This window comes from Cydia fagiglandana, chromosome Z, assembly GCF_963556715.1.
Source record: "Cydia fagiglandana chromosome Z, ilCydFagi1.1, whole genome shotgun sequence".
Taxonomy (NCBI): Eukaryota; Metazoa; Arthropoda; class Insecta; order Lepidoptera; family Tortricidae; genus Cydia; species Cydia fagiglandana.
This window is the reverse complement of record NC_085959.1, coordinates 40,238,592-40,255,709: the sequence shown is the minus strand read 5'-3', so window position 1 is coordinate 40,255,709 and position 17,118 is coordinate 40,238,592. Positions and strand designations below refer to the sequence as shown.

Sequence of the window (17,118 nt, the reverse complement as noted above, 5' to 3'; positions counted from 1 at the left end):
TTTTTTACGTGTTATCTAATCGCAATTTAACGATCTGCGGAAACTACCCTCACACTACCCGTTGTGAGTGGAGATGTCTTACACCGTATAATTGTTTATTATTTTCGCGAGTCGCTTAACTTCAAACTCCGGTAAATAGTTAAATACATCTGTCAGATTTTGTGATTTTGGTATTGACAAAAGGTAATAGTACATATTTGCTGAGAAGGTCGAACGGATTTACCCGAGTTTGAAGTTAAGCGACACACGTAACCAATTACCTATAGGTAGTCGCTTAAATTCAAACTCGGGTAAATCCATCTGTCAGATTTTGGTTTTGACAACAGGTAATAAGTAAAGGTAAGAGTAGATATTTGCTGAGAGGGTCGAATGGATTTATCCGAGTTTGAAGTTAATAAGCGACACACGTAACCAATAACCTATAGGTGTTTATCTGTTTTTAATAAAGAAGCAGTCTGGTAGGCGAAATTTTAATTAGATAACTCGTTTGATTTCAACATGTTAATTACATAAAAAACGTAAACATACAAACGAAACATATACTTATTTAACGAGTGACATTAACCTTCCATGTGTGTGTGGTAAAAATCGTCGGTCAAACCTCGGTTGTGTATAGAACAAAAAAGATAGTTCTCGAAAAAAGGTAACTAAAGATTTAGAAATTCAGTAAGAATCGGATAAATAAAGAGAAAAACATGTTTTTGTTCCAATAGTGAGTGATTCAAAATGTTAGATGTGTTCTGTTTCTTAAAGGTCACGTACACCTCAACAAAACCAATAAGTACAAGTATAATTTTACTATAGTGTGTAAATGTGCACACATACAGTCACTTCACACCACACGTATACACACAAAATTCGGGCTTTCGAAGGTTGAACACAGTAATTAATATCACAAAGACTAAGTTTAATTATAGAATTATCATATCATAATAAACTCCAATCGCCTTTGTGACAATCAAGAACCATATACGCGGCAACACTTTTTTATACTGTACTAACACTGAACGTTGGTAGACCTTGCGTCTTTTTTGCGTATATTAACTGTGGGCGATTGTTCAGTCGAGTTCACAAACATCTTTACAAGCTAACGTCCCAAAATAGTAGATTGTTAACCATGGGATGAAAGGCACTCATTTCTGCCGAGGTAGTTTATATAAATTCGTACGTAAGTGTGAGAGGGAGGCGACACGTCGAGCGTGGTTCGCGGTAAGCCCTCTGAGGTTATATAACCTTTTCTGTAAAGTTGATTCTTTGGTAAAAAAAACTGCTTTAGCGTAATAGTCTGGCTAACGAAAGTCCAACTACTGGATACAATTATGGGGCAAATTATTCGGCATAACGTATTTTGTTTTAAGTTTTTCCATTCTATGCGAAGTACAAGATCATACAAAAATCGGTCTACATAATCGATGTAATTAATGGACGATGAACTCTATTGGCTATAGTAATAATTTTTTACTCGGTTAATTTTAAATGACAACCAACTACGAGTATTATAGAGTATCTCTATAGTCTCCATCTATTTGGTTCAACTTTCGTCAACCATAATATGGGTCGCAGCTATCCTACTCTAGCCCATCAAGTTAGACAGCGATAGCACTAGTGTCTCCGGGTCGTTCAACATTCTACAGCTTTAATGTAAATGACAGCAGTGAGAAGCGCAGCAGTATTAGAACGTACTGGGAGGCTGGCTACCTCGGGTAGGAATACAGAGTTATAATATGAACGATGATGCTAATGTCAAGAGGAAAAGCGACCTTTCTTAGGACCTGGTTTAAAAGGGGCACTTCAGTTAAAACTCCGGTACGTGACGCAATAGGGAAGTTTCCTGTTTTTTTTAATAGCCTGTTATAGTTTCCCACTGCTGGGCAAAGGCCTCACCCCTTGATTTCCACGACATAAAATTTTCTCTACTTAAAATTAAAAAAAATTACACCGTGCACTAAATAATTTAGCAGTTATTTTAATACACAATTACTATTTAATAAATCGGAAAGAAATATAAAAAAAATGACTGAGTTGACTATGACGACACTATACTCGTTTTCATATACGAGTAAATTTCATATTAGCAAATCGTTTTAACAGTTCTAAAAAAGAAGCTAATTTGACTAGTAGGAAAGTACCCTATTCTTTTAACACTTCTGCTAAAGCTATGAAGACGATATTTGGCACGGTAACGTGTGATAACTTAGCTTTAAATGCAACAGTATATAACACAAATTTCTGCAGGTTATTGCAGGTCGATTGCAGGTAGCTGCCGTACGCGTCACGTCCAGACAAAGTACCCCTTTTTGTGGAATGCCTCAATTTCACTTATACTAAGATATTTGTGGCAATTGTCACAATTTGGCAAGCCAATCTGACAAAATTGGTACCAAGGGAGTCTCAAGTCGTTCTTAAAAAGTAAAACCAGTCTAATAAAACGGATTTTACAGCACGCTTTTCTTCGATTGAAGTATCGTAGCTTCTAGGCGCCCAGCACGGTTCCAAATTTGCCAAGGCAAAAGCAACTTTGATTTGTCAAATTAAAGATTTAAAATAAAGTGGTATGAAAGCGCTTTTTAAACGCCTCTGGGCGGCTAGAAGTCATAACTCTCTATTCTCTACATTTTATACAATATAAAACAAAACAAATTTATTCATAAACATTCAGTATATAGTTTATAACAATTTTGTATTGATCAGATTCTAAAAGGCAAAGTAACTAATCGCAGATATCATTAAATTAATATACATTTACAGCAAAAAATAACAATTGGTAATATGTACTTAGTCCTTTTAGAACTGACCATATTTGCAGCATTATAAAACTTATAGTCAATTTTTATATTCTATTAAATTATCATTAAACTGTATCTATAGAACAAATGTTGTCAAAGTTAAAAACTAGAAGCTCAATGAAGGTATTCAAATTTTTAACTAACTGCAACCTTGATAACGACTTTTAATAAAGACAGAGCTTACATTACATTGTCAAAGTAACATTTTTCTTATAGTGTCTTGTATTAAGCATTGTAGTTTTCAACCACATAGTTTTAGGAAAAAATAATTGATTGTATTAGAAGCCATCATAACGCTTACCAAATCTGATGCTCTGGTGCGCGATTTTAATCAAATTAATTAATATCTCATGTTCCGTTATCGTTGCTATGTAACTATTTGTCAATCCCAAATCGATCACATTATTACCTTTGGAAAGCGCAACAATGATATGTATAATAGACACTCGAACCTTTCCGCCAAAAACCCGCTCCCATACAATCGAAATAACGCTCTCATGTTTTGAGCTAGTACGCGAGCGAGCGTGCATTCCGTGGCCGAGGCGTTAACTTTACACATCTAATACAATCAACTAATTATTTTCATGTAACGACGACACGTAGTCGTGAGTCGGTACCTTGGTCGTCGTGGCGGTGCCGCGGCGCGTGCGGCGCGGGCAGGTCCGTGCGGAACCCGTTCCGGGGCTCGGCGCGGGTAAGGCTTTGGCTGCGGCCTTCAGATAACCTGGGAAAATACAGGTTTGTCAATAGCGCCATACTTATAGACATACTATTAATTCAAGAAAATCTTGTATACCTACTCTGACAAGATTGTAGTCAGTTTTCGCTATGTTTTCAGTGATACTAATTTATTTGACTGGCAAGGAGACTGTTTGAAAATAGACGTGGAAAGTTATAGAATGTCACAGATTTAAACAAGAGAATATTTCGCAAGGGTTAACCACAAAAATGCCAAAAGATGGTCAAAGATATTAAAAAAAATTATATGGTGTTTCATTATCGTTTTTAACTTAACGTTTAATTATCGTTATAACGTTTAAACTTTAACTATATTTTCTTTAAATATATATAAATATAGTTCACCCTTTAAGCATACTAAGCAAGCGTTTAAAGTTCAATAAGTAAATTCTTCATTAATTTGATTGTTTACAATGAAAGTCGTATCGATCATTCTGTCTCACCTCGCGTACCTATTGTTGAGCAGGAGCGGCGACGGCGGGTGTGGGTGCAACCGGTCGTGGAGCGACGGCGGCTCCAAGTCCACTCCGTTTGCTGGAACACACGCCAACATTATTACATAGTCACAAACTCATCTTCCTAGCACATCACGGGGGCATTCCAGAAACTTCAACATTTATTCAGCAAATAGGCGACAAGGGCACCTTCACACGTCGACATGGAATTTACATGCAAACAAAAAAACAGAACAAAAGTTATAAAATACATCTAACTGCAAATATCAAGTCGAACTAAAATAATACAATCTCAGAGATGTATAAAGTCTCTAAATGACAAACTACAAAAAATATTATAATATTTAAAAAAAAACACAAACATACACAAAAATACTAAAATTATTTAGAGGTGTAAATGCCTCTAAATATCAGAACTAAAAGATTATATAGTTAATCAAATTATCATTAGAGATGTATAGGGTCTCCAAGAGCCATAAATCCTGTATAATTAACCCTATTATTACGAGAAAAATACATACGAAAACTGAATGAGGTGTCTCAATGTAAATGTGTCAATTTACACGGTAGAATGTGTAATACGTATACAGCTTGCGTTAGTTAACCTTCCACACTTGTTTTATGAAATATAGTCCGCCTACGCTAAGTTTACGCAGATTCGGCAGCGACAGTGTTAAAGGGCCAATTTAATCATCATTTCTCATAGAAATTTAGGACGTTTATAGTGACACTTCCACATTCAGTCGCTTGCCAAGTCGTTTAATTAGCTTAGGGTCACTTGCACCATTCACTAACCCGAAATTAATGGTTAAACCTGGAGTTACCATAGTTATCAGTACAATTTGACACTGGGTTAACGGTTTAATCGGTTAACACCGGGTTAGTGGGATGGTGGGGTGGCGCTTAGTCGGACTTGATGTTAGTGACGGCCAAAACTGCAGTATATATGGTGGTTCCCTCACCTCCTCTAAGGAGTACCGTAACGGAATAATAGTGATGGTTACCCTCGTGTCCGAGCATGGGGTGCGGGCGGCCCGTGCGCGGCGGGGGCTCCGGCGACCGCCCCGTGCTGTGCTCCCGGCTTAGGCTGCAACAGATGGACGGTTTTTAGACCCCAACAACGTCTGCACGATGCGGGGTTGGATTAGAAGCACAGAAAGTGATTAAAGTTTTTAATTTGGTTTTTATCTAGTTTTGATATTTTGCGAATTAAGAGAAGAGAATAAAATAGTTATTTGTTTTACAAGGCGCCGAAGTTTTTGTTTAACCCCTTCGTACTAATATTGATACTAAAGCAAACCAAATATGCCAAAATTAAGCCACGAGCGTAGCGAGTAGTTCGGGGTTTGGAAACTGGAATGTTGAGCGTTTATTTACACTAGTACCAAAGTAGATCAAAAGTAAAATATACACGTAACACCTTAACCTTAAGCCATAATAGAATCTTCTGTTTATAGAAAAATACATTTTATAGCATAAAGTATATAGCGAAGCGAAATGAACTGAAATAAAATTAGCACATCTATGTCTCACAAATAAATACCTTGCTTATACAGTGATAAATCGCACAGCTCTTTGAAAACAAAATAACTCACTTAACTTATACAAAATTGCACAGAATTATAAATACACATACATTGGAGCAGACATTAGTTTTTACGAAAGCAACGGTCATCTGACCATCCAAACCAGAAAGAAAGCTAAATAATATTGCGACTGCTAAATATCAAATTATATATCGTACATTCATAAGTTCCGAAAAACACTTGGGTCCGAGTCGGGTATTGAACCCGAGATCTCTTTATTGAAAGTCGCACGCTATTACCATTTACATAAAATGTTACTAAGAATATTGATCATCTTCCAATCGTTGCCCCGGCTTTTTTGCCACAGCTCATGGGAGCCTAGGGCCTGCAACTAAGTATTAGAACTAGCGAACCGCCCCGGTTTCGCACGGGTTACACTAAACCTTAACAAATTATACACCGAAACCTTCCTCAAAAATCACTAATGAGTGAAAACCACATGAAAATCCGTTCTGTAGTTTTACTGCGAACATACCTACAGACAGACAGACGCGACGGGTGATTTTGTTTTGTATAGTGTAGTGATAAAAATCGCTTTTGCAAGATGTTAACACGGCAGAGCAATAAAAATGATCAGGTTACCGAGCTTTGCATATACATATAACAAGGTACTGTAAAAAGAAATGTCTTGCGACACACACATTTATTGCTGACTGTACTTCTTCGCATTTGCATGTCTATTTACTTGTTGAGACCTTTCCAATGAGCCTAAACGTCGATGTATTTGTGTTTTATTTTTGTTATTGAGGAGATCCTTTGATTACCTTCCGACTGCATCATCAGATCAGCTCCGTATTATATTAGATATTATTACATTGTCATCGGAATAACGCAAGTAATCCAAATATCAACTGGATCAGATACCAATAGGAAGTGATCCAAATTTAAGTTGCGAGATTTAAAGCACAATACGAATATACGCATTATAGTGTCTAAAAATGTTATGATAATAATAAAAGCTTCATATTCTTTTCGTGACAACATAGACAAACAATTTTTCTCATGATGAAACCAACATAATTATTTCAATGTCGTCCATGTAAAGTAAAAGATAACGTAGCTTGCAAAATACTAAAATGTTTAAAAATCGCCCAGCTAAATCAGAAATATCAGAATGGTCAATATAAAAAGCAAGTGCAAACTTTGGTAACAATTTTTTGTATTTAAATGCGAAAATAGCTTACGACCTTGCTGACTTTCCCTGAGCCTCAAACAATGGCCATACCAAATTTAATCTTGATCAGTTCAGCGGTTTAAGCGTGAAGAAGTAACATACAGACAGACAGATTTTCGATTGTCACTAGGTGGTAGGTAGCTCCGAACTAAGACATTATTATTTACCTAATTCCATAACCTTAAAGATGTTTTTGTCTCTCTGTCAAATGAAAACGAAAACAAAAATACTCAAGATACCTTCTGACAAACATTAACCTGGTAAGACGTTAAGCATCCGCTTTACACAATCAATTAACAATTCGCATTAGCAATACGAGTAGATACCATGAAATATAAGTTCGCATAGAACTATCTGCTACTAAATAGCCTCGCAATGATAAAAATATGTTAAACTGTCACCATACATTCATTTATTTATTCTTTGTGGCAGAAAAGAAAAATTTTGTAGAATAGGCGAAAGTTCACCAAAGGTAAAGTGAAAGTTGCCATCAGGCATTCTCTAGCATTCTCTAATCTTAGGGCAAAGCAGAAAATATTATAGGCGGTGCATTTGAAAACAAAAACAGAACACTATTATAAGAACCTTATAAAATGTGTATTCAAACATATATCATTCATATAATATGTACATAAAATCATAAAAATGCCCCATGTTCAATTTTAATTTCTATGTTAGCTTAGACAGGCCGTAATGATTTTTGCAACTTCTGTTATAGTATAAATAAGCATACCATTTTCAATTGAAATTGCATCTATGCGGTCTTCGTAAAGGCTTCATAACGCGGTGTCCGTTTAGTGTACATTCCAGTTCACAAGCATCTTTACAAACCAACGTTCCAAAAATATATTTACACGCCTCTAAGACACTGACAATAAGGTTGCCTTTACAGATGTTTGTGAACTCGACCGTAGCCTTGACGACTCGATCGTAAAGTAGTACAGAATTCGAGACCAGGCGTTTGCTTGTCAAACGTTCAAGCTACGTACCTTCGGTGGCGGGGCGTGGCGTGCAGGTCGACCCGCGACCGCCGCTGCTGGCTCTGGTGATAGAACCTCTGGAGGACTATAGGACTAGTGTTGCCCGAGCTCTGTAATGTTCAATGTAATAAAATACAATTTTTGAAGCATAATAAAACTATGTACTAGGAAAATTTGTGTCATTTTATAACTATAAGAGCCCTTTCCCACGCAGCAGTGTACGCGTTTATATATTGATAATGGTAAAGTTTGTATAATAACGTTCACACGAGCGTCTAGTGTGTAGTAAAAAAAAACGATCCGTTCGAATTTTGTTGTTCGGTTTTACCACTATATGTATAGGCCTATACATGTGGGGCGGAAAGGTGCTCTACCGCAAAAAACAAGATCCTAACTAAATAGTTTGTATGAACAAACGAATTATTTTTACAGGATTCAGTAAAAACCCGCTCCCGCCGAACTGGACCTTATCAATGCAATGACTGAGAGTGCCATATTTTGTTTAGCTTACCGCGGGGGAGGGCCGCCACCGGTTGTCCGCGGAGACCCGTCGCGCCGGCGGCGGGGGCGGCGACGCGCATGCCTCTAGCGTCCTGCGAATCACAATTATTATTCCTAATTCAAATCATTCAAATCGCGGCGTGTTTAGTTTAAACGCATATGAAACTACTATACATTATAGCTCTTTCCCACTGATGTCCAGTTTTTTGCTGGCACGGTTTTCGGCAGGATCCCGTTTTAGTAGTATACGTGCTAATACATATAGTAACGTTCGCACGAGCATTCTGTTTGCGGGATTCTGCACGCATACTAAAATACCGTAACCGCAAAAAACTGGACGTCAGAGGGAAAGTCTTCCGTTCGCCTATTTAGAAGTAGGATGGAAAGAAATTTAATTAACAATGACAAACAATAATAGAGCTTTCTCTGCTACTCCTACTGAAAGTTCTATAGAATAAAATAGAATAGAATACATTCATTTGTATTAATTGTACATCGTCAACGTTGTGTATAAGTTATTTTATGTAATGCGGCACTTATGTTGTTTGTCAGATATTGAGGCATAGTTACCTGCGGCGAGGATATGGCGAGTGGTTCGCGAAGTCCGTCTCGAGGCTTGCGGGCTGCGAGGAGCTGCCTCCGGCGTGCGGGCCTGCCGACGCCCACCACGCCCTGCACATTACATTGTTATTATATCTACCTACAACTTTATCGAGCAAAACGCAACTGTTTTCGATCAGCACATCAAATCAAAATTTAAAAAAATATATATAATGAGTTGCGTAATGCAACTCACCGAAACGTTACAAATATATAAATCAAATGCAAACAGACATATACATTTCCTCTATACGACTATAAATATAGTCCCTTAATTTAAAAACGAAAGTTAATGCCCACAGTCGGTACCCTAATGTCATAAAAAATTGCCAATATATTGAAAATATTGGCTATTACTGCACTTATGCGCACCCTTTTCAGAAAAATGTTGTCGGGTAGAGTGATGACTGATGGCGGAAAGATAAAGTCCTATAGCAGCGCGTCATTTCTTGCCACATCGATTGCACACAAAACGCGAGTCCGCAGGAGGTGGGAGCACGACGAAGACTTTTCTGCTTAGGATTCTCCAGCTAGAGAACAGTGTTAAGCCGGGTACTTATTAGCGAGCTGTAACCGTAACCGTTGCATGTACTGTAACCAAAAAACATAGTGTGTACGTGGTTCGCAAACCTGCTGCGAGCGGTACGCGAGCGGCTCGCAGCGAGCCGACGTTTACAACGTACTCATTTCTGAACCCGTAACGTTGCACGTAACTGTAACCGTTACTGTTGCCAAAAACATAGTGTGTACGTGGCTCGCGAGCCTGCAACGAACGCTACACGAGCGGCTCGCAGCGATCCGACGGTTGTCGGTTTTTGCCGCGAACCAAAGGACGCTTGCACTGCGCTCGTGGACGTCAAGATCAGTTGTTGCTAGCCGCTGCGAACCAGCTATACTTATATCGAGTATTTCTTCGTGAATGGTCAGAGGATAAATGTATTTTGCTGATAGACGCCTACAGGGAAAATAGTGTACTATGTAGTACTAAGTATTCTATGGAACTACTTTCCCGATACATTCTATGAATCCCACATCTTCGTGGCCGTTTATGATCATCGAGTAGGCATCTAGTATGTATTCTGCACAAGCGAGACATACTCGTCCGACATCAAGTCCGTGGAGTTACAAACCAAAACTGCGGATAGATCCGGTTTGTCAGTGGCCTTCTCGTACACACTAGAACCTCGTTACTGTATCTGTTTGGTTACAGTTACAGCTCGCAAAATGAGTACGCTTGGTGAAAGCGTTCCTGCGACGTCGCGAGCTGAAACTGTAACATGCGTACACACTAGAACCTCGTTACTGTATCTGTTTGGTTACAGTTACGGCTCGCAAAATGAGTACGCTCGGTGAAAGCGTTCCGGCGACGTCGCGAGCCTAAACTGTAACATGCGTACACACTAGAACCTCGTACTGTATCTGTTCGGTTACAGTTACAGCTCGCAAAATGAGTACGCTCGGTGAAAGCGTTCCGGCGACGTCGCGAGCCGAAACTGTAACACGCGTACACACTAGAACCTTTATACTGTATCACGCATGTTCGGTTACAGCTCGCTAGTGAGTACCCGGCTTAACAGGGAAAATAGTGTACTATGTAGTATTCTATGGAACTACTTTCCCGATACATTCTATAAATTCCATATCTTCGTGGCCGTTTATGATCATCGAGTAGGCATCTAGTATTCTGCACAAGCGAGAAATACTCGTCCGACATCGTGGAGTTACAAACCAAAACTGCGGATAGATCCGGTTTGTCAGTGGCCTTCTCGTACACACTAGAACCTCGCTGTATCTGTTTGGTTACAGTTACAGCTCGTAAAATGAGTACGCTTGGTGAAAGCGTTCCTGCGACGTCGCGAGCTGAAACTGTAACATGCGTACACACTAGAACCTCGTCTGTATCTGTTTGGTTACAGTTACGGCTCGCAAAATGAGTACGCTCGGTGAAAGCGTTCTGGCGACGTCGCGAGCCTAAACTGTAACATGCGTACACACTAGAACCTCGTACTGTATCTGTTCGGTTACAGTTACAGCTCGCAAAATGAGTACGCTCGGTGAAAGCGTTCCGGCGACGTCGCGAGCCGAAACTGTAACACGCGTACACACTAGAACCTCGTTACTGTATCACGCATGTTCGGTTACAGCTCGCTACTCTCGCTAGTGAGTACCCGGCTTTATTATACGTGTGGGCGAACGTACCTGGCGGGCGTGGGCGTGAGCTCCACGTTCCACTGGCTGGTGACCATGTTCCTGGCGGGTTGGGGCGTCACGGGCGCTTCGAACTCCCGAGCGCTCGTCACTGTGTGCGTCGCTGTTGTTGTCACCAGTGTTCCACGTGTGGGCGAACGTACCTGGCGGGCGTGGGCGTGAGCTCCACGTTCCACTGGCTGGTGACCATGTTCCTGGCGGGTTGGGGCGTCACGGGCGCTTCGAACTTCCGAGCACTCGTCACTGTGTGCGTCGCTGTTGTTGTCACCAGTGTTCCACGTGTGAGCGAACGTACCTGGCGGGCGTGGGCGTGAGCTCCACGTTCCACTGGCTGGTGACCATGTTCCTGGCGGGTTGGGGCGTCACGGGCGCTTCGAACTTCCGAGCACTCGTCACTGTGTGCGTCGCTGTTGTTGTCACCAGTGTTCCACGTGTGGGCAAACGTACCTGGCGGGCGTGGGCGTGAGCTCCACGTTCCACTGGCTGGTGACCATGTTCCTGGCGGGTTGGGGCGTCACGGGCGCTTCGAACTCCCGAGCGCTCGTGACTGTGTGCGTCGCTGTTGTTGTCACCAGTGTTCCACGTGTGGGCGAACGTACCTGGCGGGCGTGGGCGTGAGCTCCACGTTCCACTGGCTGGTGACCATGTTCCTGGCGGGTTGGGGCGTCACGGGCGCTTCGAACTCCCGAGCGCTCGTGACCGTGTGCGTCGCTGTTGTTGTCACCAGTGTCCCAAGTGTGAGCGAACGTACCTGGCGGGCGTGGGCGTGAGCTCCACGTTCCACTGGCTGGTGACCATGTTCCTGGCGCGTTGGGGCGTCACGGGCGCTTCGAACTCCCGAGCGCTCGTGACCGTGTGCGTCGCTGTTGTTGTCACCAGTGTCCCACGTGTGAGCGAACGTACCTGGCGGGCGTGGGTGTGAGCTCCACGTTCCACTGGCTGGTGACCATGTTCCTGGCGGGTTGGGGCGTCACGGGCGCTTCGAACTCCCGAGCACTCGTGACCGTGTGCGTCGCTGTTGTTGTCACGGTCTGCAAACATGTCATGGTATTAAATAACCGGCCAAGTGCGAGTCGGACTCGCGGACGAAGGGTTCCGTACCATTATCGAATAATCACGTTTGTTGTATGGGAGCCCCACTTAAATTTATTTTGTTCTTAGTATTTGTTGTTATAGCGGCAAAAGAAATACATCATTTGTGACAATTTCATCTGTTACGGTTCATGAGATACAGCCTGGTGACAGACAGACAGCCAGATGGATAGTGGAGTCAGTAATAGGGTCCCGTTTTTACCCTTTGGGTACGGAACCCTAAAAATTACAATAGTTCAATGATCATTATGATATGAGTTGTAATGTTAAGTGTAAGTTTTATTTTTGTTCCTCTTTTTTTTCTCTTTTGTCTACCTATTTTTTATGCCACGAATAAACTATTTCTATTTCTATTATGGATAGGTTGTCTGGATTCATCATACACTCACCTTGGCCGGCGTGGGGTGTCCCCCCGTTATGTTCGCGTACCAATCCGCCACAGACACGTTACTCCTCGCCGACTTCACTACGAACGGGTGTTCCAATAGTTTGGCGTACTTCGGCCGTTGTCTGTAGTTCTTCGTTAGACTGTACAGAGGAAACAGACCATGTATATATGTTTATTGACTAAAGTATAGTAACATGACGACATATTTGTAGTGGATAAGTGTTGTCTCTTTTCGAAGAAAATTATTATTTACGTGGGCACAGACAGTCAAATTTGAACAGTAAGTGTATCAGTGGCGGCGCGTCCATAAAAGCCAATTCCCACTGGCTTGCCTGTTTTTGGACGTTTGAGCAGAGTTGTAATAGTTATTTGTACAACAAGAGATCAAAGTTTGATATTTCTTCGAGTGCTTATTTTGAGTCCCGTGCAAGCGAAAGATGCTATAATAGATTCACGAGCGTAGCGAGTTAATCTAATTTAGAATCTTGAGCGTAGTAAGGGATTCAAAAGCGCACGAGATGTAAATAACTTTGATCTCGTGTAGTACACAAAATATTTCATCCTAAGCAGTGAGAACATACCTAGAGGGACAGAGATAATAGAACCCAAGTATATCGAACTTGTATTAGACCCCGCATGTTGAAATGACATTTGACTATAAAGGTCACTTCAATGACATTTTGTCTCACTCAGTGAGCAAAATGCGATTTTGCTCACTGAGTGAGACAAAATGACTCGGTGAGCAAAATAGCATTTTGCTCACTATTTTTAAGAAGCAAAGCACCCTTGTTCGAGCTGCTGAGGTGAAAAGGAAATTTGTAAGCCAAATTAGCCCCGGCTTGCCTATGGATATATTTGACGCGTCGCCACTGATGTGTATTTCTTATTTGGAGAATATTAGGACTTCTTATTGGGCTGTAGCAGGCGTCAGTGTATATCTTTGCGGTGAAAGGGTTTAAAACAGAAGCATTACTACACACATACCATTGTGATACGAAAGACTTGAATTCTGGTGAAAAGTTGCTGTCCTCCGGCAGTTGCGGCGGGTCGTCCGATATCACCTGGCATGAACAATCAAAATATTACGGTTAATAAATACCAAAACTTATATATATAGAATTTTCAAGGGCACTCCGCGTGATAATTAAAAATAAGTCCGACAAATTACACATGCTTATTCCTGAAAAAATTATAAAACATTGACTTACTTGCATGTGATGTAAATACAGGATGATTTTATTACGTCTTATTATAGGTACTCTGAGTTGTGAATACCTTGGTGAGCAGAATCTAGAACCCTTCAGAGACAATGTTTGTCTTACCTTGGTGAGCAGAATCTAGAACCCTTCAGAGACAATGTTAGTCGTACCTTGGTGAGCACTTCGAAGTCGTTCTGACAGTTCATGTAGGGGAAGACGCCGGTGGCCAGCTCGACCAGCGAGATGCCGAGCGACCACACGTCGGCGCGGATGTCGTAGTCGGGCCGCTGCGGGTCCGGGGGGTCGATCCGTTCAGGCTGCAAATATAATACATAGTCTAATAAAACATGGTCTTCTCTTCCCAGAGTGACACAAGCCTACGTCACAATAACATGGCCACTTTAGGTTTAAAGAAATTTATTACTCATAAGAATATTACAATTCACTTACATGAGTTAAACATACTTATACTAAGAATTTATTATCTTGACGAGTACATATTTATATAATATTAAGTGCAAATTTATTGAATTACTGCAAAATTGACACAAAAATAAATATGTAGGTAGGTATACATTTTTTATTTATTTATTTTGCCCGCATCGACTTACACAAGTAAGTACGCGAGAACATTATACTAGTTGCTATGCGCGAGCGCAGGCGCGAGGTCTCAGGCTAACCAGAACTGCAGATCGCGGGATGCGTAGCGACTATGTGTAATTGGAGATCATGGTTAGTAAGCTAGCTCGGGCGCGCCTTTTAACTAGCCCGCGCTCGGCAGGCGATCAGAGTAGTACATGGCGATAACAACTAGTCAGTAACACAGCTTATAAAACAGAGGATGTACTTATAACTAAACAAACATTTTGTATGTACGTTTATAAAAAATATATATAATTTCATATTTCAGTGTTAAATATTTAATACTTGAAATATATTTACTGTACATAATTTATTATATTAAAAGAAGCTATTTTAGTTAATAGCTTGTTTCTATTTATTTATTTTAATATTGAGAGCTAATTCATAATCATATTATTAAGGCATGTTTTATTAATAAAAATAATAATTTTGTATTGTATTATTTGTAAAATTGTTTAAGTATTTTATGGTTTTTATGTAATCTATTTTTTAATACAATTCTAGTAGTTATATTATATTAATTATTTGTACTAAGGTTATTTAAAACATGTTGCTTAAGTAATTTTTTAAAAGTAGTATTCGATTTAGCATCTTTTATAGTATTTGGTAATTTGTTGTATAGATTACCACCTTCGTAGAGTAAGCTCTTTTTCCCGTAATTAGTGCGTGGGGTCCGGAGTATTAGGTTGTTAGCGTTTCTCAATTTCATTTTTTGTACATTGTGCTTTTCAGTGAAAGTTATCTGAATATGCAGGTCTTTTTGCATGATTTTACGGATTAGTAGACAGGTGTAATATATGTAGGTCTGGGTGATATTCATTATTTTAGTCTCTTTATAGATTTTCGATGTAGGTGTTAAATGGTTGTATTTGAATAGAACCTTTATTAACTTATTTTGTGACCTCTGTAAGCTGTTCATATGGGTAGCGGCAGCTGAACCCCATATTTCAATAAGATAGTCTAAATGCGGTTTTACCAATGAGTTGTAGATTGTATAGCAAATTTGTTTTGGAAGACATCGGGCTATACCACGTAAAGCTCCAGTGAGTGAAGTTATTTTAGCTCGAATTTTTCCTATGTGGGTTTTCCAAGTAAGTTGTTTATCAAGTATAAGGCCCAGGTATTTTTCATGGTCGACTCTATTTATACTTTGGTTATTTATTTTTAAGGTTTCGCTAAATTGAAGTTTCTTGTTTTTAGGAGCAAATATTATATAATTTGTTTTGTTAACGTTGATAGTTAGTAGGTTTCTTCGGAACCAGCTATTTAGTAAATTCAAATCAGCCTGTGCCTCGTTTATCAGATCCTGCATAGAGTTGCCAAAATAGAAAAGACTGGTATCGTCAGCATATAAGGTTACATCACCCCTCAGGCCAATTTCGTGTATATTGTTAATGTAAACAAGGAACAGCAAAGGTCCTAAAATTGACCCTTGGGGGACGCCACATGTTACTGGAAAAGGTTTACTCTCACACTGGCCAATCTTTACTATTTGTTTCCGGTTTGAGAGATATGACTCGAACATTTTATAGGCGGTGCCTTTGACGCCGATATCGCTTAATTTTTGGAGAAGTATTTTGTGGCTAACGGTGTCAAAGGCTTTTTTTAAATCGATAAAAACCCCCAGTGCTACTTTCTTCTGATCTATTGCAACTTTAATTTTTGTAACGAGATCTACCGTTGCTGTAAGAGTATTTGATTGCGGCCGAAACCCGTACTGTTTCTCGTATAGAAAATTTATTGATTTTAGGTAACTTTCAAAACGGCATCGAATTACAGTTTCTATAACTTTAGATAGAATGGGCAGCACCGAGATTGGTCTATAGTTTCCAGGGTCTACTTTAGTGCCAGATTTATATATGGGTGTTACTTTAGCGACCTTGAGACTATCAGGAAAGGTGCCAAGTTCCAGGCATTTGTTGAAGCAATTTACTAATTCGTTAACAATGAGGTTTTGTATACATTTTACAGCTTTAGTAGTAACGCCATCCAGTCCTGAGCTAGTGTTATTTTTTAATTTATTTATGATTTTGTTAATTTCATTGGTCGTAGATGGTGTAAATTCACAAAGTTCATGATTCAGCGTATGGAGTTTAAAAGTATGCCCATTATCTTGCTTATTCGTTATTTTGTTAGCTAATACTGTTCCTATAGTAGAGAAGTACTCGTTAAAGGAATCACATATTTCACTTAGATCAGTCACACTCCCCACTTCTGTCTGAAGCATTTTTGGTACCTGTTCGTTCTTCAGTTTATTTTTGGATAAACTATTTATCAATGTCCACATTTTAGAGGAATTCCCTTTGCAATCACTAAATGTGTTGTGGTAGTATTCACTTTTTGCCTTTTGTATTTTTCTAGTAACTTCATTCCTTTTTTTAATAAATTTTTCTTCCTTTTGTTTGTCACTCAAGTTATTTTTATGTTCACGCCACAATATGTTACGCTGATTTATTCCATTGAGTATGTCTTTGTTTATCCAGTCTTGTCTGGGTGGATTTAGTATTTTAGTTTTTTTTATTTTGCAGGCTTGCACGCAGGTAAGTATTCTTTTTTCCAGGATGGTGTATTCGTAGCTTTATATAGCGCTATCGCATATTATCATACATGTAGCGCTGTCGCATGATGTGATGACGTAGGCTTGTGTCAGTCACGTGACCACGAAAAGACGGGAAGAGAGTACCAGGCGGAGTATATTATTATATCAGAGTCAGAATCATTTATTTTGCTAGAACATTACACAGATGGTACAATTTGTCATGTCAGTAT

The 17,118-nt window shown here is 39.8% G+C and overlaps 1 protein-coding gene across 1 annotated transcript in view; it reads right to left on the bottom strand.

Annotated features, from left to right (window-relative positions):
- The window catches only part of LOC134678393 (dual specificity mitogen-activated protein kinase kinase 7-like), a 37,353-nt gene that overhangs the window by 13,168 nt on the left and 7,067 nt on the right, over positions 1–17,118 (bottom strand). Inside the window, exons 7-16 of the mRNA XM_063536953.1 lie at positions 13,878–14,024; positions 13,493–13,569; positions 12,510–12,648; positions 11,932–12,059; positions 8,791–8,892; positions 8,231–8,312; positions 7,729–7,829; positions 4,984–5,066; positions 3,968–4,058; positions 3,404–3,510 (exon numbers count right to left, since the gene is read on the bottom strand). Of these exons, the coding sequence (XP_063393023.1) occupies positions 3,404–3,510; positions 3,968–4,058; positions 4,984–5,066; positions 7,729–7,829; positions 8,231–8,312; positions 8,791–8,892; positions 11,932–12,059; positions 12,510–12,648; positions 13,493–13,569; positions 13,878–14,024 (1,057 nt within the window). The remainder of the gene's footprint in view (positions 1–3,403; positions 3,511–3,967; positions 4,059–4,983; positions 5,067–7,728; positions 7,830–8,230; positions 8,313–8,790; positions 8,893–11,931; positions 12,060–12,509; positions 12,649–13,492; positions 13,570–13,877; positions 14,025–17,118) is intronic.